This window comes from Anabrus simplex, chromosome 8 (assembly GCF_040414725.1).
Source record: "Anabrus simplex isolate iqAnaSimp1 chromosome 8, ASM4041472v1, whole genome shotgun sequence".
NCBI lineage: Eukaryota > Metazoa > Arthropoda > Insecta > Orthoptera > Tettigoniidae > Anabrus > Anabrus simplex.
This window is the reverse complement of record NC_090272.1, coordinates 187,062,911-187,089,666: the sequence shown is the minus strand read 5'-3', so window position 1 is coordinate 187,089,666 and position 26,756 is coordinate 187,062,911. Positions and strand designations below refer to the sequence as shown.

The 26,756-nt window shown below is 37.8% G+C and overlaps 1 protein-coding gene across 1 annotated transcript; it reads right to left on the bottom strand.

Moving 5' to 3' along the window:
* On the bottom strand, positions 1-26,756 carry eIF1A (eukaryotic translation initiation factor 1A). Its single transcript, XM_067152566.2, has 6 exons — positions 26,608-26,756; positions 22,192-22,275; positions 21,999-22,102; positions 21,756-21,888; positions 14,013-14,116; positions 1-797 (listed from the first exon to the last, which is right to left on the bottom strand). Exons 1-6 carry the CDS (start codon positions 26,621-26,623, stop codon positions 792-794), a joined length of 447 nt encoding a protein of 148 aa, XP_067008667.1. The 5' UTR covers positions 26,624-26,756; the 3' UTR covers positions 1-791.

Here is a 26,756-nt window from a genome sequence, read left to right as displayed (position 1 = left end):
TTATTTTCAGTTACTAATTTACTTTCAGTGAAATTATAAACATAAAGAACACGCACATCACAAAAAGATGTTATTAGTATGTTTACAAACTCCAAAATCATACATAAATTCAATGAACTGACTTCCAAAAGTACCAAAATGTGTGATGCTTGGGAACAGTTCATCTTTCTCCATAAATTGCTTAAAAAGGTACATGAGAAATGCAATGAAACAAAGAACTCTGATGCAGATTTCAATAATACAATAAATATCTTCATTTAAATTAACAATACAAGGTAGTTATTTTGTTTATAAAATTGAAGATAAAATGGACAACAACTCAATTTTCCTAATTACATAACACTGAACACAAAAGTCTACATTTCTGTTATAACATTCATGTATGTTTTATTTCATGAAGTGAACACCATACAATAAAATAGATGGTCTACATCATTACATGGAAGGTTATTAAAACCAACTTCCAAATAGGGAGGATGATTTCATGATCAGGTATTCTAGTTGGGACATCAAATTTTCCATTCCAGATATCTCTTACCTAGCAAGACTGCATTATATGTCTGGAAACATTCAACAGAAATCTGGAATGGTTAATCCTCTTAAAGAACCAATAAATACTTCATAGCTATACCATGTAGCCTTGGAACTCATGATTACAACCAAGAAATGTACAATGTATGCAACACACAGAACTTGAGGTTTGTTACGACGTAGAAATGAGAAGGACTGTACAGCTGACATCCCCAACTGAAATAATTCTTTACAACTGTTAGCTGAAATGTCCCCGCACCTCAGATCTGAAAAGAAAAAAAAAGGAAACTAACTGTAACTTCAGGCATAGAGCAATGCTATAAATTAAGCAAATTATGACAAATCAGTGTAATATCCAGTTCTGTTTAATTATTTGATTTAATGTGAAGCAATAATTTTGCAAAAAATTTGAACATCACTAAACTTGACTCTGCACGATTTGTGGTTATTCGATTTGATTATTATTTGTTTAACATAACCACATCCTTGGAGGATAATAAAAGTCTGTAATATAGGAAGATATAACAAGCGAGATTCATGGAGAATTAATGGGTGAAGTGAATAAAACGTAGATAATGCTACCACTTCGGTATTTTGAAGTTATAGCTTCCTTTGGAGTGAATACAAGATAATAACTAGCCCCTATAGTTGTAACTTCCTTTTTCTGGATCAGTAGTTTTAACTTCACTGCAATGTAGGTGTATCTACAACTTTATTATTTTGAAGTCTGACAGAGGGCACACTCCACCTCTGCCAGGCAACAGTTTACTTCGTAATGGCAATGTTTATGTTTGCATGGGAGAGAAAAACACATAGCGAAGAAGAGCTAAGATGTTTTGAGAATGAAAGCATTGATTTTCTAACATCAGAATTTCTGACAAATAGTGATTAAACTCTTGGAAAAGCACTAACCCCAAGAAAATGGATGGAAATATACTTATGTAATGCTGCTGATCCTGGATTTCAGAGTGAAGTGTCAGAAGATTTTAGAGTGGACCGTCTGACAGCGTACAAAACTTAAGTACATTATGGGTCATATTCATCAAAAAGCTCTTAAGTGGATTAAATTCCCCAGTAGAGTGCAAGAAATGAATAATGCAAAGTTAATGTGGCAAATGCACTTTACTGCAAATTACCAACTGTAATAGGTGCATTAGATTGCACCATATTGAAATTAAGAAACCGTCAATGTTCGGGGATGAATACATCAAGAGTAAGGGTTATACTAGTACTGCATTCATGTCCAGGCAACATGTGATGCTGAAGAAAAGTTTACGAACATTAGCGCTGAGCGGCCTGGCTCTGTGTACGATTCAAGAATATGGAGGAGGAGTGCTGTATGAGATATTATATCTAGGTACGATGGCACCACTTATTTCATGGGTGATTCAGAGAGAAAGAGAGAGAGAATGTTTGCTCAGCTAAAACAAAGTCTCATTAGAATGAGTACCAAAAGTAGTAGTAAGCTGTGCAGCACAATGTTGCCAAACACCTTAAAGACGTACATGATTTCAAGGTGGGTATGAAAATTAATTTCTTGTTGAAGAAAAGGAAGTTGGCTCAGAAATACTCTAGGAAAAAAAGTGAACAGAAATGGCAGTGCAATGCATTTCTTGAGCCTTATTTTGATGCATACATGGTATGTACATATCATTTTTGTCATTGACACTGCACTGTGTCTTCAATCGACTGAATTTTTAACAGAATGTATTTATATAACCAGTCTTAACTTGGATTCTATGGGTTGTGCATAAATTTTTATTTTTAAGGCCATTGTGTCTGCACATTGTTTATTTTATTCGGTGTATTTGTGTGATATGCTTTATGGCTGTTGATGACCTACAGTTAGGTCAAAACTAGCCCCTGAACGAAGATGTAATGTAAACATTGCATAGTTAGTATTGAAAAGGTGGGCCTTAAAAATATATTTAACTATTACCGTATTTACCCGAATAAATATGAATACGGGTCAAAACCGGTACTGTCTTTTTATGTAAATAATATTGACACTATGTAAAATAAAGTATTGATTAGGTGGAGAACTCATCCTTCATACTTGTACCTGAACTATCAATACGGACCATGAAACTAATAGATTATAGTATCCCAGCCAACCAGGCAAGAAACATTGCGTTTAGATATCAGAACCTGAAAATTAAAATAGCGATTGTGATCAAGAACATTACCTTTTTAAGAGAATGCCTGTCTAACAACTTAGTACCGAATTTCCTTAACAGATACAATAATAAACACACGAACACCAACCAGACATGGAACACACAAGAAAAGACTAACAAAACATGGTTAACAGAAGAAATAAAATTCCTCTATAGGAAAAAACAACACCTCAATACCAAACTCTATGAAACATACCTAGAAGCTTTCCTGTTTTACCACATACTTTTTGGGACAACTTCCAACTAATAACCCAGGACAAAATAACTAACATAGCAATCTGGAAACAGAACACATCGAATAGAAAGCTTAATGCACTAAAACAGTCACAAATCCAAAACAAACAAGTCAATAACACCCCCTCCAAACACAACAAAGAGAATGAACACACTTTTCACCCACCCATCATGAATTTAAGACATGAACTTTGATGAAACAGAAACTAATATATTGAGCAAGGGACCTAAACACAATTGGGCAAACGCATCAACCTTCCATAACCTCACAACCATCATCGCTGAAACTGAAAATGCCCTAAATAAAGTCCCCCATGATTTACGCGATGAGATCAGACACGAGGCTAAGAAGAAATTATCACGATACATAAACAAGATTAATAAAAACAACAACCCTAAAAGCAAAACTGATAACGCTTAGCTCAGGAAACTCAACAATGTTTCCTAGACGACACCTTTCAAACCAAAAGAAAAGATCTAACTTCCAGTATCCAAAGAAATATAAAAACATTACTGAAAAACACCCACTTTCTCCTTAACGAGCAGGAAACTACGAAGCTAACCATAATGAATCCACAACTGCTGACTGCAAAAGCCTACCCTAAGATCCACAAAGATAATGTACCCATGAGGCCGATCATAAATTATAGATCTAGTCCGACATACAAATTATCATGCTTCATACAAACATTTCTCAAAAAACACTACACATTCTTAGCCAAGAAATCAGTAGGAAACTCAAAAGAATTCTGTAACATCACCAAAGAGCTGAAAATCGAACAACACCACATCCTAGCATCATATGACATCATTAACATATACCCTAACATACCCACAAAGAAGATAAGACTAACAGAATCAAATTTAAAAAAAACCAGTAATCTAAGCATCCTCGAAATAGAAGAATTCATTAATTTACTAGAATTTGCCTTAAACAATAATTACTTTAGATTCCACGACACTATCTACAAACAGCAAGGCCTTTCCATGGGTTCACCAGCCTCAGGAATACTAGCCGAGATCTACATAGACCACTTAGAACACTCAGAAATTAGCAAAATTAACAATATATCATTCTGGTGCAGATTTGTAGACGACATCTTCGTTGTTATAGACCGCAGGTCCACAAACAAAAATAATATACTTGAACAGCTAAACAAAATAGATCCACATATAAAATTTACTATGGAAACCGAGACAGATCACACTTTGAACTATCTTGACTTACTAAAACTGAAGACCACTTAACGTACAAAATCTACAGGAAACCTACACAAACTTCCAACACAATAAGAATTGATTCCACTCACCCGAACGCACACAAAAAAATGGCATACTACAGCATGATTTACAGAGCTTTCAACATACCTCTCTCGCAAGAAGAATTGAAAAAAAGAACTGAACATAATTCACGAAATAGCGGAGCATAATGGATACAATAGAAACATGATAAACAAAATCATTCACAAAATAAAACATCAGCCGAAATCTAAATTAAGCAGAAACAGTGAAACTCAGAAAGACTACGCACTTTTTACATTTAACAACATCCACATCCATCCCATAACCAATATTTTCAAAAAACAGAATCTAAGGATAGCTTACAGAACCTCACGTAATAATGCTTCTGTCTTACACAACACTAAATCGGTCAATGAAAATAACAAATACAGCCACTCAGGAGTATACCGCATAAAATGCAACAATGCTACATCGGGCGCACAGGCAGATGTTTTTCTATCCGATACAACGAACACACCAATGCCACTAAATATAATCACTTTTCATCCATAGGGCAACATGCTGAGGAACACAAGCATAAATTCACCAATATCGAGAATGACATGGAAGTTTTAAATATAAACCCCACAGGCCCACTGCTCAATATAATGGAAGATTTATACATCAACTTGGACCAATACGCTAATCCTAACTTCAACTTAAACAAAGTCGCAGATACAACTAATACCCTTTTCAACACAGCCATACCCTTTCAAAAAGACACATATTTAAAAAGAATCAGCAAACAAGGGCCCATACACGCCCCAATCCACACCACCCCCTCTACAAGCTGCTTCCCCCTCTCCACAACCTCCCTTTCTTTCTTAACACTACGACAGCCACATGACGTACACGCAACAATGTGCAACAAGCTTCCAACTATGCTCGAGGACATATCCAGCTCACACATATGAGAGAGAGAGAGTGTGTGTGTGTGTTTATACAACCTATTTAACAGGCACTATCTATCAGTTATTCTAATACCTACCTACCTTTCTTCTTTCTCAGATTTTTTAAAATTACCTGAGAAAACGCAAGTATGAAGAGAGGAGCACCCACAGCAACATAAACCTCAATAAGGAAGTCTAATATAAACTAGCTTGTTTATCATTTTCATAGACTGAGAAAGAGCTATGTATCTGTAAACAGGTTACTAAACCTCTTATTGTAATGAACACGACATCCCCGCATATTTGCAGCCCAACAATGCACTTTAAATAACCGTTGGACATAGTACTGGCATTTAACATTAGATATCTGAACCTGACATCAGTATGTAAATGATTCTTCATAAATTCTAAGAATTGTATCCAATTTCAACCTCAGCAAATAGAACTTTTGTGATATGTAGTAATCTTGGGGCCAGTGTAAAACCCTTCAACCCCAAAACTGTACCATATGTATATATCTTAATGTTAAGTATTTTTTAGAATAGTGGCACTCTAACATATTTTTCAGCAGTGATATAGACAAGAGTATAAGCTATGTGTCCGTGAACTGGTTGCTGAACCTCTTATTCTAAGGAACATGACGCCCCCGCATATTTTCGGCACAACAATGCACTTTAAACATCTCATAAACCGTTGTACATAATAGTGGCATTTAAAACAGATAACTTGACACCTAAATGTCAGTGATTCTTGTTAAACTCTAAAAATTATATCCAATTCCAACCTCAGTAAATGTAATTTTTGAAAATAGTCCCTTAACCCCAAAACTGTATCATATGTATATATTTTAACATTAAGTAATTTTAGAATAGTGGTATCATGTTTATTTATTGGCATCCTTGTTTAATTTTAATAGTATTTATTCTGTACAGTCGCTATTAAGTAGGTTCTCTAGCAGGTCGAAACCGGTACTGTCTTTTTATGTAAATAATATTGACACTATGTAAAATAAAGTATTGATTAGGTGGAGAACTCATCCTTCATACTTTTACCCGAATAATCCCCACCGTCGAATAATGCCCGCACCCTCATTTTAGAAAGGCTCATTATGAAAAAAAAAAAAAAGAAATGAACTAAAATTCCTTTCATCGGAGGAGTAACTTAGCCAGAAACAAATATTTCGTATCACTCTGCGAGGTCCACGTGGTCTTTACGCGCAAATATCACTGCTATGAAATATATTTTCCATGAAAATGAGCAAGTAGGTCTACTTACGTGACAGGTATTTCATTAATCTGAACTTGCAATAGGCTCAATTCCCTGTAGATGGGAAGATTCATTGTCTCTTGCATCACTAGAATCCTCTCCTAAATTACCTTACAAGTTCGTCACACTCCACATCTAACGCCCGTAGGCGGCTGGAATATCTAATTGAAAGATAAAGTCACAGCGACGAGTAATATGATCAAGAGTATGCAATTAATAAACGTCCTAGATGGATAAAAGAAGTGCGACATATTTCCAGGACTACGACGACTCTGATTTTCAAACACATTTTAGGTTATCTAAAGCTTCCGAACATAACCTGGAATTCCCAACACATAGGCAGGCCTAAAAAGAATTCTTGATTATAGCGAATATCTTGTACGGTACACGACTGGGTGACTTTTAATGAAGAATGAAGGAATACTGACTTATTTTTTGAGTGACGTACAATGTGTAGGCTATAATTGGTTTTCCTTATTCCCTTTGTTAATGCTTTCTGCCACCAAGTTCAATAACAATTCACTCTCTTCGAAAGTCACGTTAGGCTTCTTTCTCCATTTCTGCTCAATAGCGGACATATGCAAATTATTTGCAAACCCCGAATGGAATCAAAAACTTGTTTACAATTCGATAGTGGCGGCAGCACGTAGTCATTTGTTTTCTGTACATCAGTATGAAAAAAATTCGGTTCAAACTGAATGAAAACTTAGTTTTGGTAAACCGAGATAATAAATTCCATGGTGAATACGGAAGTGAGCGTTATCCGAAATAATGACATATCCAAGTTTTAAAAATCTAAGATAACAGCAAAAGTTACCGACGCTGGCGAATACGGGCCTAAAACATTTCTCACACGTGGTCTCTTTTTAATGGACAGTAACACAACCGATGGTGGATAATTCTTTTCGTGCAATGGAAATACTTGAAATAGACACACCGGCAAAATCTGATGTTAGTTATGCGATACAGTAAAACCTCGTTAATTCTAAGTCTTTGTAATACAGAAATCGGACTTCCAATTATGTGATTTCGAATTAACAGCCATCTTGTAATTCAGAAATGCCAACCCTCACCAGTTTTTGCGGATTCTGCTTTTCCGCGTACTGCCTGCTAAGTGATATTGTGGCTTTCCTTAAAACGCTGAATACAAAAGAATGATTTCACTCTATTTTCAACTGTGAAACACTCTATAGACACACCGAAGTGAGTGAAAGTGCGGAAAGCTACCCCTGCACGTTCCGGAAGACGCGTTCTATCGTGACGTGGAGAAATTTTTAATTTAAATTACTCTGTAAAATACAGTACTATTTTTTAAAAAATGTAGTCAGTTTAGAATTAAAAGTCTGAATTGTTTTCTGTTTAAATATGATATATGGGGACAGTTTTCTTCCATCTACGGTTGCACAAAGCATAACTGTAGACTCAGCATCGAAAACTAGGTGAGCCAGGAGCGTGTTGGCAACCTTGACACAAATAGAACCCGAACCCCAATTTCGTGTCTCACAATTTTTTAAAAATATATGCGGGGATTATTCGTGTAAATACGGTATCTAACTTTGGTACAGGTGTATAAACTTCAAACTGGATGCTGTCAAGAGGATAAGAACCAGTTTCTTGATGATTTTGAAAACTACTGTATAGTGTTATGAGAGATAAAAGGAAACCAATGAATACCATAAAGACACTTGAAGAAAATGGAAATCTGGTTAGGACGGAAAGTGACATGAGAGAAGTCCTGAAGAATCATTTCGACCACCTACTGAATAGACCAGTTCAAGAACAAAATATAGAACCGGAAATCCAAGCCTACAATGAGAAACCTCTTATCACCTGGACAGAAACTGAGACAGTCTTAAAATCTATGCCTCAAGGAAAATCTTCAGGTGCAGATGAAGTGAATGCAGACATAATAAAGGCAGCAGACATTTAGGGTATACAATGGCTGCACAGAGTACTAAATGCTGTATGGACAGACAACAAAATACCTGCAGATTGGAGCAAGGGCATTATAATTCCCCTGTTTAAGAAAGGCAGCAGACAGAAACCCACCTATTATAGAGGAATATGCTGTCTCATGGGCTACAAATTCTAGAGAAGATTATAGAAAGGAGATTGAGAACCATCACTGAACCACAGTTAGTGGAGCAGCAATATGGATTCAGAAGTAACAGATCAACAATGGATCTCATTTTTAGCACTCGCATGCTGATGTAAAAGTATTGGGAGAAAGGCAAGAACCTGGTCAATGTATTCCTGGATGTAGAAAAGGCCTATGATAGTGTTATAAGAGATAAGATCTGGGAGTGTCTGAAGAAAAGTAATGTGCCTGAAGGACTGGTAAGGAAAATTCAGATGTACAAAGACTGTACTAGCTGTGTACAAACTGGGGAAGGTTGATCATCATGGTTTGAGACCAAGAGTGGAGTTCAGAAAGGAAGTGCACTGTCCCCACTACTGTTCACCACTGTTATGGATAATATAATGAAGAACGTCAAGGAAAAGTTAGGCGAACTGAATGCAGTGGCCTTTGCTGATGATATCATGATTTGGGGTGAAACAGAAGAGGAAGTACAGACCAGACTCAACATATGGAAATCGCAGTTCCAGGAATATAACCTCAATATCAGCGAGACCAAGACAGTGGCGATGGCAGTCAACAGAGAAGGGCGTCCAGCAATTGTAAAACTAGGAGACCACCAGCTAAGAGTGTGTGGTTAGTTTTCCTTACCTTGGAAGTGTAATCTTCAGTGATAATTTGGTCAGAAAGGAAATTACAGAGTGCAAAACGGATCTGAATTCTACCAACAAGTAAGAACACTTTCATGGGATGACATGATTCCAAAACCAGCCAAACTGATGATGTTTAACAGCTATTTCATACCAATATTGACCTATGGTATTAAAGCATGCACCCTCATAAAAAAAGATTCATCAAGACTGCAAGCATCAGAGATGAAATTTCTTATATCCACCATCCAGAAGACCAAGATGGACAAGTTAAGAAATGAGGAGGTGAGGAAAGGAGCCGGAATAAAGACATCACTATTAGACCGAATCAGCACATCCAGACTATGGTGGTATGGGCATGTGATGAGGATGGAGCCTACAAGAACAGCCAGAATAAATTTGGAAAGACAAGTGGAGGGAAAAAGACCTGCAGAAGACCTAAAACCCGATGGATGGACATGATTAAGATTGATCCAGTTACCAGGAATGACGTTCTCCATGACAAGTTGTATATGGACAGGAAGAAGTGGAAGAGGCTCATTAACAGTACCCAGGAGGCTGGAACTGTACAATGATGATGATGATGTGATCAGTTCAATATGGATCAATCATCATGAAATTTATCTCTTTTGAACATACCACTTAGTCGAGCAGCTCATCTTCTTTCTCCGAAGTCTTTCCATAATTTTTGTAACGCTACTCTTTTGTCGGAAATCACCCAAAACAAATCGAGCTGCTTTTCTTTGGATTTTTTTTCCAGTTCTTGAATCAAGTAATCCTGGTGAGAGTCCCATACACTGGAACCATACTCTATTATTTTGGGGTCTTACCGGAGACATGTATGCACTTTACATTACGTGAATTGTACACAAAATGGAAATCCAGTAAAGGAATAAATATTTCCAGGAAGGAAATAAGATCTCTAGTAGTGGAGCCTTTACCAGACCATTAACACTAATACATATAGCTTTTAACAAAGGAATAAACAAACACATTCTTGCAACACATCATATGACAGTGAAGGGACCAGGAAGGGTAATCCCGTCAATAGGTTACCACCCCAAATAAGGAAGAGGTCAACAAAACACAATTTGTGTGTTTTACTGCTCTAGGATGAGAGAAGGCAGCTTTTCTTCACTGCCAATTATTTTGAGAATTTGAAGTACAGTAGGAACCTCTGTTATCCGTTCCCGGAAACTACACTTTCCCAGATTATTCGTTCAAATTATATGGTCCCGCAAACATTCTAATTAAATCATGCTGTAAAAATTCCGCATTATCCGTTCCTCGAAGAAACGATTCCCCGGATCAACCGTCCAGAAATTTCAGTCCCATCAATGCTAAACCCTCGATCAAGCGTTTTCCAAGAAAATGTATTTCACGAAAGGACGGCTACGACATACCTATGGATTTTGAAGTTAATGCCTTGTTATTGCGATAATTAGAACAAGTATTGTACTGGGAAAGCGAATGGCGGTGAACTTGCGTAAGTGTCCATCTTAGCATTGCATTCAGCTGGTATTATTTACGGAAACCACGGGAATCAAACAGAGTGGCCACAACAATTGGAAGGAGACAGAGTATTTCGACAGCTCTACTTGAAGACGGAACGAGTTTTGTCCAATGTTCGTACTTATAAAACATCTAGATTATGTCCAGCGTTAGATGTTTATTTTTTCTATTGTATTGCCAAACAGATTTTGGGCACTTCCCACAGGGCACTATATACAGCCAAAACTGGTTGGGACAGAGAAAAATAACGTCATAAAAAAGGAATGTGCTAAAAAACGAAAGGCAATTTTGCTGCAAAATTTAAGGTTAGGTTTCAATGTACAAATAATTATGATGAAAACACAGAAATAAGTATTTACAATTATAATTAATGAAATAAAGAAAGAAATAATATATTTTAAAAACACCAACACAATAAAACATCAAGGAAAAATGTTCTTAGAAACCCGAACTATACACGCCGCTTACAACTATGTTTAAGGTTGTCATAGGAAAGTCTAAGATCGGGGCGATTTACACACATTTCATGCGTGGATTAGCATCCACTTTCTCAATAAACTTTAATTTTTGATCTGTAAACTGTCTACCTTTCTTCTTCTCCATAAGTGAATGCCCTGCAAACCATTACACGAAAGTACAGTAGACCTAATTAAGTATGTTGTTACACAATTCACTTACGAACGTAAAATTAAGTACCAACATGTCAGCTGTATAAGTACAGTAGGCCTAATTTAGTATGTTGCTACACATGTAAGTACAATAGGCCTAATTTATGTACATTGTTACAAAAGTCACGCTTCTTTCAGACAGCGCAGAAGTAAAACGCGTCCATCTGCATGTGCACCCACTTTTGCAGTATCTTTTTACACACACACACAGCAGGTCGAGTGGTGCAAAATTCGCCATGCTTTCCAGTGGATCCTTTTCAACACTCTTCTCAGTGTAGGTAATAATTAAGGACCATCATCTTTGTTTACCTTCTACACTTAAGAAAATACAAAAGTAGTTCAAGCATGCTGTCTTTTCACATTTTGTTACAGAAGAAGATGGATACAATTTTGAGGATACTTTCTCAATAAAGGTTCTAAATGATACCACACTTTCCCAAACATAACAAGACCACTGGTATTTCCGACATTAAAGTTATTAAGTTCTCAATGTCTATTTCGGGTTCCATAACAACCGCTGTAAATCACAGAGGAAAAGAAAAAAGCACACAAATAACTTTTAAATTGAAAATGAGAAATGAATATGTGAAATGGGTTAGAGCGGGACTACATTTTTTAATCGTTTAAATCTATTTCTACTTCCTTATAGGTACACTATCGGGTTCTGATACAGGTCACAGTGCAGTACTGATGTCGCTAGCACGGTTGATCCACTGTGTGTGATGACATGCATAAAAACTAATGCCCAATAACAAATAACTGCGGACGCAGGACTGCGACTCACTACGGACTGCCCGCTCAAACATTTCTGCCGTGCGCGGTTACTACCTGCCTCCGCGTCATCTGAAAGATTTTATTTGAATAATCACTTCTTAGTTTAGGCCTAGGTGGTTAAGCGCGGAAGCGAGTTGAACCCGCGCCATCCCAAAGAGGCCTCACAAACATAAAATTAAGCACCAACATGTAAGAGGCGAAGAGAATAAGACTGGCTTGGGACTGACTCTCTCTGCAGATGTAGGCTGACACGCAAGCGCGCTCCGGGGCCGTGAAATTGAGTTCTCCGCCAAATCCTTACCCAGACTAGTTGTTGCTGCCCCCCCCCCCCCGTCCTGCATGCAACGTGGCCGGGAACGCAAATTTAAATTTCTTATGATGGGAGTTACGAACATACTAAAGAGTAGCATAAATGTGCTATCCAGGTTTCTTTAGAATGTAATTAATAGGAAATGTCCTGGGACTTCAGAATAATGATGTAAAAACCAGGGAAACTCACTAAAGAGTGACATCTTAACCAGTTTTGACTGTAATATAGTCACTGGACTTTCAGACAGGAATCAAAATTGCTCCTTCCTAACACAAATCTAGGAAGTATTTTAATATGATCGGATATGATTGCATTCTCAAGACCAGAAGAAATGTTGACCTTTACATATATAAAGCCATTACTGTTTTGGTCCTAATATAAGACTGAGATTTTTACGTTTACGTTTTTATGTTAAAATATCCTTATAAAAACAGCATTAGTTTATTTAATTTGCACAGCGTAACATTTAAAAATTTCGTATCATTTTCTACTCGCACTGGCTTGTGCATTGAGCGCGTTTTCCAGCTGAGCTTCAGGTCATGAATAATAGAAATTTCTGGAGTTTTGATGGCAAAGTGTCCCTGGTAAAAGTTTACGTAAAGTATTGAGATTTGTAACTCATGTAATTGATGTTTGAAGCCAGCCGCATGGTCTAGTTTGCTTGCCTCTCACCTGTAGGCCCCGGGTTTGATTCCCGGCCATATCAGGCATTTTTTACCTGGATATGAGCGCTGGTTCTAGGTCCACCGGCTTATGTGATTACCGTTAATTGAGGAGCTATCCAACGGTCAGATGGCGATCCCGGTCTAAAGAGCCAGGAATAACGGCCGAAAGAATTTGTCACACTGACCATGCGTCACCTTGTAATTTGCTGACCTTCAGGTTGACCAGCAGTCACTTGGTAGGCCAAGGCCCATTAGGGCTGTTGTTTGGTTTGTTTTAGGGGTGCTTGTTAGATTATTATTATATGCATTTAATTATTGTGCTGTTTAGCCAAATTGTTGATGTTTTAATTTATTCCCGGATTTTCTCCTTTCCCGTATCTTACTTTTTCCCCGTGGTCCCCCCAAATACAGAGAATCTAGGTCCCACTGTACATTCTTTACATCCCAACATTTCAAACATTAATGCAAATTCTACTTTGAATATTTATTCTTTGTGCATCTCTCCTATAAATAATCACCTTTTCTTCCATATTTAGTTTTGTGGCCATTTAACACCCCAATTACATAATACGTAGGCTACTACATAATGATTTAGACAGATACTGGATTTATTAAATGGTAAAGCTACTATTCATGGCCTGTGAGCTAGTACATTACCACAGGAATAACTTAGCTACTCACATCATGAACCACAATAACTTATGATCTTGAAAAAGGACATGGAAATGTATCCTTAAAAAGACGTGTATTCTTTACTGTATTTACAATACTTTTATTTTCTTTCTATCCACCATGAAAAACAATCTCAATTATAATATACTAACATTCCAAAATGGTACTCTTCCGAAAACTCCAGGTATTGTATGACATATTATTAAATAGCTCTAAACATGGAACTGAAGGAATGTAATGATATACAAATTGAAAAAATCAATTGGATAATGCATGCAATGGTGATATCAAAGATAGTAACTTACATTATCGACTGCATCACCCTCCCCCTCGTCGCTAACTTCATCACCAAACTCAATGTCCTCATCGAAACCATCCTCGACGAATGTGACGGTGTCGTTGATACGCACTGCAAGACACAAATTAACAAGGACATCAAACCAAACGAACAGAATCCTAAATACAACTACAGTAAATTTGTTGGTTTGCACCTATTTCACTTATAATAAACCTGTAACTGCATTACCAATAACTGATGTTTTTTATACTTTATAAGAGCAAAGAGAGCTTGTAGTTCCATGAGTCTGTTGGTATTGTAATCAAAACAAAGGGCCCTCTAATTTTCATGGAATCTGAATTTAAAGGATTTGACTTCTCATTCAAAATATCCCACATGCATTGGGGTCAGAACTGTGACCACCCTGATGAGACACCAGTGACTATGCCTAAACTGACCACTTTTACTGAAGCTCAAAGTGGGGACATTTGGTGAAATTGACAATTTTTTGGAGGGCAGAGTGGGACAGTAAGCACACATACCATTTGATTAGCTATATAATTAATACAATATTGCAACCATCTACATTCCTGTTTCTTTGAGTCATACTTATCACTAGATACAATTTGTTGTAACAACTGTGGGGATGCTTTAAAAAATTCATAGAACTGAAAACAATTACGAAAAATTCATCTTTATCATTATACAAAGCTTTGAGAGTATCAACTGTTAGACAAGATTTTTCAGATGTTCAAAGTTGATTCATTTGCAAGAAAACCCTACAGAAGCATTTGTTCTATGAAGAGAAAAAACTGTGGTACTAGTGAGAGCTGATTGTGTCTAATGGTGTGTTTCTTGAAGTGAAGGAAAATTTCTGTCCAGCAACTGCTGAAATAGCCAGATCATTCCAAATAGCTATTTTCTCTGCTATAACATATTTATTAATCCAAGAAAAGTGATCAAACGGTTCTATGACATTCTCACTATCAAAAAATCCATGACTTAGGCCTACAACAAACATTTTTCCACACCAGACATCCTGGAACATCTTACAGTGCAGTAGAAAACTAGAACTCTGTTCCTGTGAGAAATAAATTAATTCAGCCAAAGTGGGACATTTCTGTGTCTCCCACGTGTTTGAGAGGGCAGTGGGACAAAACGCCTAACAGCAGGACCATCTCACCTAATCTGGGACATCTGGCCAATTTAACAAGGCCCCCATATTTATAAGTATGTGCACCTTATGAATTTTTCAATATTAGCTTTAAAGTACACACATTTACTCACACAATTTCTTCTTCCCCTGTTTAAAAGCTCTGTTAGAATAGTTAACACTATGAATCAAACAGTAGTAATATTACTACCACACTTCACACGTCTCTGTGCCGCTATGCTGCTAAACAATACTATTACCATGGCTTTTCAAATTCAGCTGCACAATAGACAGTCATATTATAATTTGGTTGCTACTTTAGTGTTGGCAGTTTGTTTTTCTACCAATACATTTCAATACCTTTTGTTAATAATTAGCAATGCTGCCTAGAGACCATGTTTCATATGCACACCTCTCTGCAGTGCTCATATGGAGTGAGGGCATGACATTGTTGATGGTGATTCGTCTGTCACATGGAGACATCAAGCCCTGAATAGATCTTTTGGTGCTATTCAACAGGAGTAGGCTATGTGCTGCATACATCATATCAATTTTCATTTAAATCATCTGATGAGGTCAACGTCAGGAGAGCATCAAGTTATAAAAGGCCACTATGAAGATCCATCTCACTTCACACCCGACCCAGTAAAGAAAAGGGACACGGGTTGGACATACATACATAGCAAAAACAGCAGAACTGAAATTTTTTACCCCGAGAGTCTAAATCATGTTGTCATAGGGGAGTGACACCATTTTATACTCCAGGTGTATAGTTTTAACAATACAGCTCAAACCAAATGATTATATTTACTCAAATATCACTCTGCCAATGGCAGTCTATTTTCAAACATTTCACAGTACCACACTAGTAATGGACTTTTATAATATGCAATTACACACCAACTTTTTATTTTTTGCAACTGGCTATACGTTGCACAGACTCAGACAGGTCTTTTTTTTTTGCTATTTGCTTTATGTCGCACTGACCAGATAGGCCTTATGGCGACGATGGGACAGGAAAGGCTTAGGAATGGGAAGGAAGTGGCCGTGGCCTTAATTAAGATACAGCCCCAGCATTTTGCCTGGTGTGAAAATGGGAAACCACAGAAAATCATCTTCAGAGCTGCCAACAGTGGGGTTCGAACCCACTCTCTCCCGGATGCGAGCTCACAGCTGCGCGCCCCTAACCGCACGGTCAACTCGCCCGGTCAGACAAGTCTTATGGTGATAAGATAGGACAGCGTTAGGATTGGGAAAGAAGTGAAATAACTACCTACACTCAGGGCTGCCGACAGTGAGGTTCGAATCCATCATCGTCTCTTGAATGTAAGGTAACAGCTTCATGTATCAGTTAAATATTTGTGACAGTACAGTAGAAGTCCGCTATAGCGAGTACGGTATATAGCGGGAATTCCATTGTAATGACAGATGTTTTCTGACCCTTGAATATTCCTACGTTAAAGTGTGTACTATCCTCCGGTTACAACGAAGAATCCTATCATTGATACATCTGTTATTACGAACGATTAAGCACGATGATATAACAGCTTCATGGCCTGAAATATGCTACACACCAACTATAACAATAGTCCACGCGTAATATGGGAAGAGTTTTTACTTACGAAGCTACTCAGAAGTGTCCAAGCAACTGCAATGATATGGTGTTATCCCACAAACTCAATGTGATGCGCTCTGCAGAGAATGTTACTGCATTAAATATCTCTTGTACAAGCCCAAACTATTTTTACTTAAAAAAGGACCACCATGGAAACATCATCTCATTTGAGATAGACTGTAATTCACATGGAAATTTCAGTATGGTATACAAAAACCCAGTAAAATAGCAGCACTGATGTGCAGTGTAGCTGCAGCACAAGGCACACAATAAGCCGAATGGTTCATAACAGAAGTGTATGCATTCTTAATCTATTCAGTCAGTAGTTTTACCAATATAAATGACAACCAATATGTGAAAAGTTAAGCACTCACTTGGACCAATGAAATATCTAATATACCCATACCGCATCAAAAATCTAGAGATGATAAACAGGAACTACACTCCAATTTGATAATAATAATAAAAAAAAAAAAAAAAAAAAAAAAAAATCAGTTAAATATTTGTGACAGTACAGTAGAAGTCCGCTATAGCGAGTACGGCATATAGCGGGAATTCCGTTGTAATGACAGATGTTTTCTGACCCTTGAATACTCCTACGTTAAACTGTGTACTATCCTCCGGTTACAACGAAGAAGCCTATCATTGATACATCTGTTGTTACGAACGATTAAGCATGGGTTATTTTTTCCGTTATATATATTCATGTACTCCAGCGATTATATTGAATTGGAATTATCATCTTAGGTATAGTTTTTGCACTATGTGCACTAGCGAACTCTCTCGTTGACATTCAAACTCAAAGGGGATGTCGGAGTCTATTAGTAATATTCTTTGACTGGTGTTCTGTAAACACAATTTGAAAATGAAAGAGAATGTGATTCCGTAATAAATGCATAAATAACATGGTGATAGTAGTATAGTTAACTCTGCAGAAATAGAGGCTGAAAGAAAAGATCGCTTAATTTAATGTTATGTATTGAAATTAAGTCACACACCTCAAAATATAGCGCACTCCTTTCAGAGGTTAGTTTACTCAGTAAAATCTCATATGTACGTTTCCGCAGGGGACAAGGAAAGACAACGCGTTAAGCGAGAAAATGTACTATCGAAAACATGAATCAGAACTATCCAACTGGGATATGTAAACACTCGATATGTTTCCCCCCCCCCCCCAGAGATGTCTGTATTTCACGCTGTGTGTGTGTATGGGTACAGTGAAAGATATAGGCTATCTACCATTTCTAAAGGCGTGGATAAGACGAGAGAACGAATATGAAAATCTCATCCGCTGGGGCTTATCAAATACCAGTAACAACAGTGTATTAAAAGGTGTGTACAACGCCAAACAACAAACAGTTGCAGTGGGGTACATAAAAGTATCAGCGCATTATTAGCAGATCACTCTCTTTCTAAAACAAATGTCAGTTGGAGCGTTATATTTTGGATCAGTAAGTTATTATATATTGTTTTCTGATCACACTCTTTGATCATGAATTATTTGAAGGTTAATCTCTGCCATGTGCGAGAGGATTACTCTGACCATCATCTCAAATGCAACAACACTTCGATCAATTGGATCAACTCGAGTCGAAACTTGAACGTACGAGTTTCAACACACGCACCACCGTTGAAAGATGCAGATGCCTGTCCACACCTGGATTTTTATTTTGTCCTCATTAGTAAGCAATATCAAGACGTTTTCAGTATGCATAACTGGTCTACACAATAATATGACCACGCTAGTCAACTTCACACGATTATGTTCCTAATCTGTATGTAGGCTATGACGCGACAAATATTTGGCACCCTACACTGCATAACTCATAAACAATACATATCTAACTTCTGAATGGAATGCGATATACAAGCACAAAAAGGCTTTCTGGGTTATTCAGCAATATCAGTGAAAACCAGAGAGAGAAACTGAACAAGAGAGGACAAAGAACGTTTTCAGTGTTAGGAAAAATGTGATCGTACAAAGTGGTAATAGTGAAAATTTGAGACTCGATAAGCAAGGTATTTTTATATAGATTTAATACGACGTGAATCAGTACTTCGAATTTACGGTGTTCTAAGCGAGAAATAGTCTTTATGAGGAAATCGCTAATGAGATATCACTGTATTTTCTCGCTTGTGGTTAAATATGCACCGACCATTCCCATGTAAATTTACTGGTGCTGAAATGTTTTCATTATGTATATAAGATTAGGTTAGATGATGCAATTTGAATAAGTAAACTGAAATGTTTGTCAGAAAAAATTTTAATATGCAGGTTCAGGTTTCTTGGAATTAAAAGATAACTAACGGGCAAGCTGCAGTATGGAAATCTATGAAAACGCAAGTTTTGAACAAACTGACTGCTGTTTCATACCGATTTTAATGCATGTTGTTCCCCCCCCGACTTATACGATAAATCAGATCTAACGACAATCCGTTATAGAGAGTAAATTTTTTGCCGCTACAAATTCTTGCTATAACAGACTTCTACTGTATTTAAATATGAAGGCAAGATAACGTGTAAGCTATTATCCAAACTAATATCTTTCACAAGAAGTTTCTTGCTGCCTTAATGTGTTTAGAGATTGCAATACACCATTTAAAACCCATAAATTGTAAGTTACAAGAAGAGGGAACTAAAAAGAACTTGGCAGCCATTTTGATGAACAAACTGGAAACGACAAAAAGATCACTGAACATTACATTATCCACACCAGATAATTATCTTTGGTCAATATGATAACTTAAAATGGTTGGAATCTTGGCTTTATCTATACTACTGATCAGTTCTAATCTAACGGACGAGTTTGCTGTGCGGTTAGGGGCGCATGGCTGTGAGCTTGCACACGGGAGATAGTGGGTTTGAACCCCACTGTCAGCCCTGAAGATGGTTTTCCGTGGTTTCACATTTTCACACCAGGCAAATGCTAAGACTGTACCTTAATTAAGGCCTCAGCCGCTTCCTTCCCACTCCTAGGCCTTTTCCTATCCCATCGTCGCCATAAGACCTATCTGTATTGGTGGGACCTAGCCCGTTAAGGCACTCACTGCCTATTTTCTAAGGTTACAGCTTACTCCTTATTGAAAATTGGAGTAAAACTTCAGCATGGGGTAACCATCACAGCGGCCAGTACCCTTGTAATGTTCACACTCTGTAACATCAGCCTGAATATCGCATTTTAGGATATATGTAATATTAGGTGCTATGCCAGATCTCTTAATCAGATACAATTTCTCCTATTTTAGTAGCAAAATGAAATTAAATGGCATATGGTTTTTAGTGCCGGGAGTGTCCAAGGACATGTTCGGCTCGCCAGGTGCAGGTCTTTTGATTCGACTCCCGTAGGTGACCTGCGTGACATGATGAGGATGAAAAGATGATGAAGACGACACATACAGCCAGTCCCCGTGCAAGAGAAATTAACCAGTAATGGTTAAAATTCCCGACCCTGCCAGAAATTGAACCCAGATCCCCTGTGACCAAAGGCCAGCACGCTAACCATTTAGCTACGGAGCAATATTTGTATAAGAGACTTTGGATATCCAATATGGAAGTTCCATGAAAATTGGTTTGTGCAATTCTCTTCCCTTGGTATTTCATGTTCTTGCATGAAATAAAGAGACACAATTATAATTTCCTCACGCATTGCACAGTGACCTATCTTCTGCCTATGGATTTTGTGGCTGAATCAATCAGGTCCTGCAACAATTTCTGATCTGAAGGATAAAACAGTATGTTCGATTTTCCAAAAGAGTGGTATAGCAGCAGCTTATGGTAAGCTAATTCTAGGAGTAAAATAACTGGATATGGTGAACTCATTCAAATACTTAGGATTTCCGAGCAAGTTGGCCGTGCAATTAGGGGCGCGCAGCTGTGGCTTGCATTCGGAAGATGGTGGTTTGAGCCCCACTGTCAGCAGTTCTGAAGATGGTTATCCGTGGTGTACCCATTTCCAATCAGGGAAATGCTGGGGCTGTACTTTAATTATTAAAGCTATGTCCGCTTCCTTTCCACTCCTAGTCGCCATAAGACCTATCTGTGTCAGTGAGACGTAAATCAACTTGTAAAAGATACTTAGGATTAACTCTACAGACATCAGGAATATCCTACAGAATTCACCTCAGAGAAAGAGCAATTGCTGCAATAAAAGCCATGTATGATTTGGGGCTTATGAAGTTATCCCTGAATACGGCTACAACTCTTTTTAACGTTAAAATAGTGCCAATTATCACATATGGTTTGGAATCGATCTGGGAACAACTATCACAGATCTAGAGCAGGTAAAAACACGCTTCCTGAAAAGAGCACTGGGAGCAGGAATAACTGCACCTTCAAGGTTGGCATATGAACTTGCAAGGGAAACCACCTTTATTCAGGATTTTCTGTCGTTTAGTGCTGCCATCTGCTGATCAAGTGGTTTAACTACTGGCCCTCCAACAAGAAAGGAAACAGAAGAAAACTTCTACTCTACAGATAATAAAACTGATAGAGGATGGACAAAAGAAAACTACATCTGCACCGACAAAGCTAGCAATACATGGATTTCACGATAAAATATGAAAAAGCACAAAATAACATGACCCCAACACAGACTGTATAATTATGTAGCTACCGAGAACGATAGCTGCAGTTGCTTAAGTGCGGACAGTATACAGTAATCGGGATATAGTGGGTTCGAAGCCCACTGTCGGCAGCCCTGAAGATTGTTTCCTGTGGTTTCCCATTTTCACACCAGGCTGTACCTTAATTAAGGCCACAGCTGCTTCCTTACTATTCCTAGGCCTTTCCTATCCCATCGTCGCCATAAGACATAAGCCTATCTGTGTCGGTGCGACGTAAAGCAAAAAAAAGGTAGCTGCGTGACACATACTCCTTAAAATTCTACCTTTTGTTGTTACAGTAGCAATAACCATTTAAAGAACAATATGAAGTCTGAAGTAATCGCCAGGCAGTCTTCTTACTCTGTATTTCGACCTAAACAGAATATAAACACTAAAATTACCGGTTTCGGGGAACTCTCCATAAGTCTTCAAGTTTCTAGCTTCATCGGGAGTGTATTTCAGAATGACATCAGCTTTGGCATCTTGATAATCCCTCAAACCAATAAGGATTATATCACCCTGGTTTATCCAAACCTAAAAAAGTTAAAAATAATAAAGATGTAACTTACACAAACATACCGAATTTATTCAAAGGATCAAGAACTTTGACTATCTTTCAGAAAAATGGGTTAGCTGAGCTATACCTTCTTTCTTAGCTTCCCTCGGATATGACATAGTCGTTTAACACCGTCGAAGCACATTGCTTCCAATCGTCCATTACCGAGCATCTTTGTTACTTGTGCGTATTCTAGAATAACAAAATAAACAAAAAATTAGAAACAAACCCATGATTAATAATGTGTTACACTACATTACGAAAGTGAATAAAAGGTTTACCTTGGCCATCTTCTTTGAATACCAATTCTCTTTTTTCTGTCTCATTTTCGTTCTTTCCCCTCCTTCGGTTTTTACCTCCCTTTCCTAAAAGAAATATCAATAGAACATAGCTAATACATATAAATACGTAGAACACAATGGGTATGACGAGTTATGAGGAAATAAAATACTACTTTGTAACCTCCGTTCTAAAAATTAACACAAATTAACACGAGTGTCAACTAACCAATATCAGGTGTACAACATCTATAGCAGACTACAATTTATACAAGTGCAAAGACAAAGAGATTACGGACGACTAAAAAACTCACAGAGTAAACACCATTAGAAGAAACGGAGAGTGCGCACTTGCCCAAAGATGTCGCCAAATAAACGCACAGAAAACCAAAGAGAAGAGAAGTGCGGTGCATGCAAGAAAGGATTTGAAGAGGACGAACAAGCAATACAGTGCGAGGGAGCCTGTGAATTATGGCATCACAAAGACTGCGCTGGAATAAAACAAGGAGAATTTGACATAATGTGCAAAAGTAACTGCAACTTAACATGGATATGTAAGACCTGTAAATCAAATCTGCAAGCAATTAAACAGAAAGAAGACATACTCCAGAAACTCATGTCCAAAATAGAGGGCATGCTGGTAAATAACCCAAAGATAGAAGAACTGACTCACAAGGTGGAATCAATGACAGAATATATACAACAAACACTGGATGCAGTCATAGAGCAAAAAGTACAGAAAGCAATCAACCGATACTCAACAGGGGAACCGGAACCATCTGTGACCAAACAAAAAAGTATGAAAACCAATGAAACAACCAATAGGAACAAAGACTCCAAGGATTCCAAACAAGAATTCCCCCCACTCCCAAAAAAAGGAAACGATAAGCAACAACCAAGAGACAACAACACAAATGTACAAATAAGAGCGGATACGGAACAAGAAAGAAATACACAGCAGCAGTCACAACTAAAATTAAAAGGCACTCAACAACGCCAACCAGCACCTAAAATATTAATTGGCACTGGAACAGTAGAAGATGATCTACAAGCGGCAGACAAGAAAGCCTGGCTATTTATTGGGAAATTGAACCAAGAAACGACTACAGAAATGGTGACAAACTATCTGAGGAAGAAAGGAATCCGAGGAAACATCAGTTGCGAAGAGATCACAACAAGAGGAGAAAACAGAGCCTATAAAGTTGGAATCCCATTCGAATGTCTAGAATTAACATCTAATCCTGACTTCTGGCCAAGAAGAATAACTGTGCGCCGATTTCGATTTCGTTTCTCCAGGAGGAACGAAGGCGTATCTCTCGAATAATCCCATAAGCATGCTCCTGTGGAATGTAGAAGGACTAAACGGACTACTAAAACTAGCACCAGAAAACGCTTTACAAACATCAGACATACTAGTCCTCACAGAAACATTCCTCACGAAACATATAGACATACAAGGATTCTACTCTATCCACTCCCTAGCAAGGAAACCAACAGAAGGAAGGCCATCAGGAGGTGTATCTATCTACTACAAACCATGGATAGGACCCATGAAGACCCTACATACAGAAGAAAATCTAATAATTGCAAAAACAATCAAGTTCACTGTAATAGGCATTTATATAAGCCCGAACACAGACATAGAAGAAATAATGGAGCTCCTAACGCTTTCCTTCAGGAAAATTCCAAACACAGAAGAAAATATCATACTAGCAGGAGATATGAACTGCAGACTAGACAAACCAGACATGAAATGTAGAGCTGTCCTCACATTTCTTGATGAAGAAAACTTCAAATTAGTGAATGACCCAAAACATAAAACTTACTTTGCCCACAATGGAAGTAGCACCATCGACTTGGTATTCCATAAAGGAGACGATATACACACTCTAGAACAAAAGGGATTGTGGACTTCACCAGTAACCCCGCTGAGAAAACACATCCCCATACAGACCAAATTCTCACTCAAGATTCCAAAGAAAGTTATAACAACAAATGAAAAAATCACCGTATCCAGAAAGATAGACTTGGCAGAACTAGAGAGAGCATTAGGAAATGTAACTGAAGCAGAAGAGGCAATCAAAGAAAGTGATTTAAACAAAGCCCTAGCAACAATCAACAATATGCTAAAAGCAAGTATAACCCACAAAATGAACACAAGAAAAGCTCAACCGTGGTTCGACAAGGAGTGCTACACAGAAAGAAAAATCACATTAAATGCGTTGCATAAAGCCAAGATAACGTCAAAACCAGAAGATCTACAAATATATGGCGAAAAACGAAAATACTACAAGAACCTACTAACACAAAAACGCAATCAATACATAGAGAAAGAAGGTGAAAAAACCGCTGAAGAAGCAATAAAAGACCCATATGTAGCCATTAGACCCAGAAGATCATCAAGAAGTAGCAACGTAGAAATAGGAACCTGGGAAACGCACTTCACTCATATTCTCAACAATGCAAGGAAACAGGCGGCGTACGAAATTGAATACAACAACCAGCTTGAAGCGATACCTCCCATCACCAAAGCAGAGGTGTTAGACACTATCAAAGCTACAAAATGCAAAAGAGCCGCTGGACCAGACGGGTTTTATAATGAGCACCTTAAAGAATCCGCGCAGCATCTAGCAGAAATATGGTCCAAACTGTTTAATAAATGCCTAGAATTAGGAAATATTCCCGATGAATGGAGAAAATCAACATTTATAACCCTCTATAAAGGGAAAGGTGAAACCAGCGACCCAAACTCATACAGAGGAATCGCTCTAGAAAGCAATATCTTCAAGCTGCTAACAAGAATCCTAACCAACAGGATAGTTGAAGAAGTAGACCCCAAAATGCCAGAAGAGCAATTTGGATTTAGAAGAGGAAGAGGAACCCTGCATGCAATCCAAAACCTACTCAGTGACATAGAAGAAGCACAACGGCTTCACAAAGGAAAATTTTATGCAGTCTTCATAGACTATACAAAAGCCTTCGACATAATAGACAGGAATATACTAATGTCAAAACTCCAAACTATGGCTGGAAATACTCCCCTTACAGCTCTAATAAGAAATATTCTGGCATACAACCAGATCACCATAGATGATGCGACCCATAAAACAAAGGAAATCACCCAAACTAATGGAGTGCTGCAAGGTGACCCACTCAGCCCCATACTATTCAATATTGCCACCGCGGACGTAACAAAAGCAATCAGAGAAAGAGCAAAGGATGCAGTGATCTACATATATGCAGACGACATGGTCCTAGGGTCAACAAAGAAGGAAGAGCTCCAACACGCTTTCTTAGCGCTGGCTGAATGGGCAGGAAATAACAGCCTGAAAATAAACTGGAAAAAAACTCAACAGATGGTCTTTCGGAAAGGCGGACGAAACGCAGCAAACGACAACATAGAATACGAAGACGGCAAAGTGGAAATAGTAAACTCATTCAAATACCTGGGAATAACCTTACAGACTACTGGGACGTTCAGACTACACATAAAAGACAAAGCAATTGCAGCCATGAAAGCCATGTACGACATCAACAATCTACAGCAGTTATCCTTAAAAACAGCTATGCGCCTATTTGACACAACGATCCTACCAATACTCACCTATGGAATCCACTTGATATGGGAAAGACTAACAAAGAGAGACCTGGCCACCATAGAAGGAGTTAAGGCAAAATTCCTAAAGACCATAATGGGCATTTCAAAATACACGCGTTCCCGCCTAACATACGAACTAGCACGGGAACCCTTTCTTATTGAAGAACTGAGGATTAAACTACCACTGCCATCCACAATGAATGTAGAAGCACACCTAACGGAGAGGCGGAAGAAGAGAGAAGAAATTCCGCTAGAGTTCTACAGCACAGATGCCATGTTGGATCGAAATTGGACGAACGCCAACCAGAAGCTAAGACATGTGATAATAAAACTAGCAGTACACGGGTACCACCATAAAATATGTAAAAATATGTCTTATCACGACCCAAATGAAAAATGTGAATGTTCTCTGTGTGATCAGTTCTGTGACATGTATCACATCACAAGATGTAAAAACAACAACAAATCTCTATGCGACTATAGCAAAGACTAAAACGGTCAATGATCTTTGTAATGCACATTCGTGCGCTTTTCTAATAATAATAATAACCTCCGTTCTACCAGCTGTTCACATGTCACAACTGAGTGTGCAAGCAAAGGACAAGATGAATGGCTTTATAAATTACTTACAGTATTTATTAACTCGAAAGTACAACAGGATAAGATAAAATAAATTAAAGAGGTAATGAAAGACCTAAAATACAACCTCAGGAATAGTTGTGAAATGGCCGCCATGCTTATAAACTAAATGCTCTCATTTTAAAAAGTAAGATTTATACAAGGTTCTGTTAAGAAAATAAATAAAAAATTTATTATACTACCTTTGTTCTTCGGCATGTTGATGCAACCTTATGTTTCTAAGCGAAAATTATCCGGGTATAGCAGATTTTACTTTAAAACTGTGAGTGAATTTCTGTGGCATACCAAACAACCGAAAGGAAATCTCCTGAAGAAGTAAATAGTTGTACTT

Coding starts and splice junctions, on each gene's coding strand:
- eIF1A (XM_067152566.2), bottom strand. Junction 21,889..21,998: donor GAGGGAAGCTAAGAAAGAAG/GTATAGCTCAGC, acceptor TAACTTTTTTAG/GTTTGGATAAACCAGGGTGA. Junction 14,117..21,755: donor TGGAGAGTTCCCCGAAACCG/GTAATTTTAGTG, acceptor TGTGTCTTGCAG/TGCGTATCAACGACACCGTC.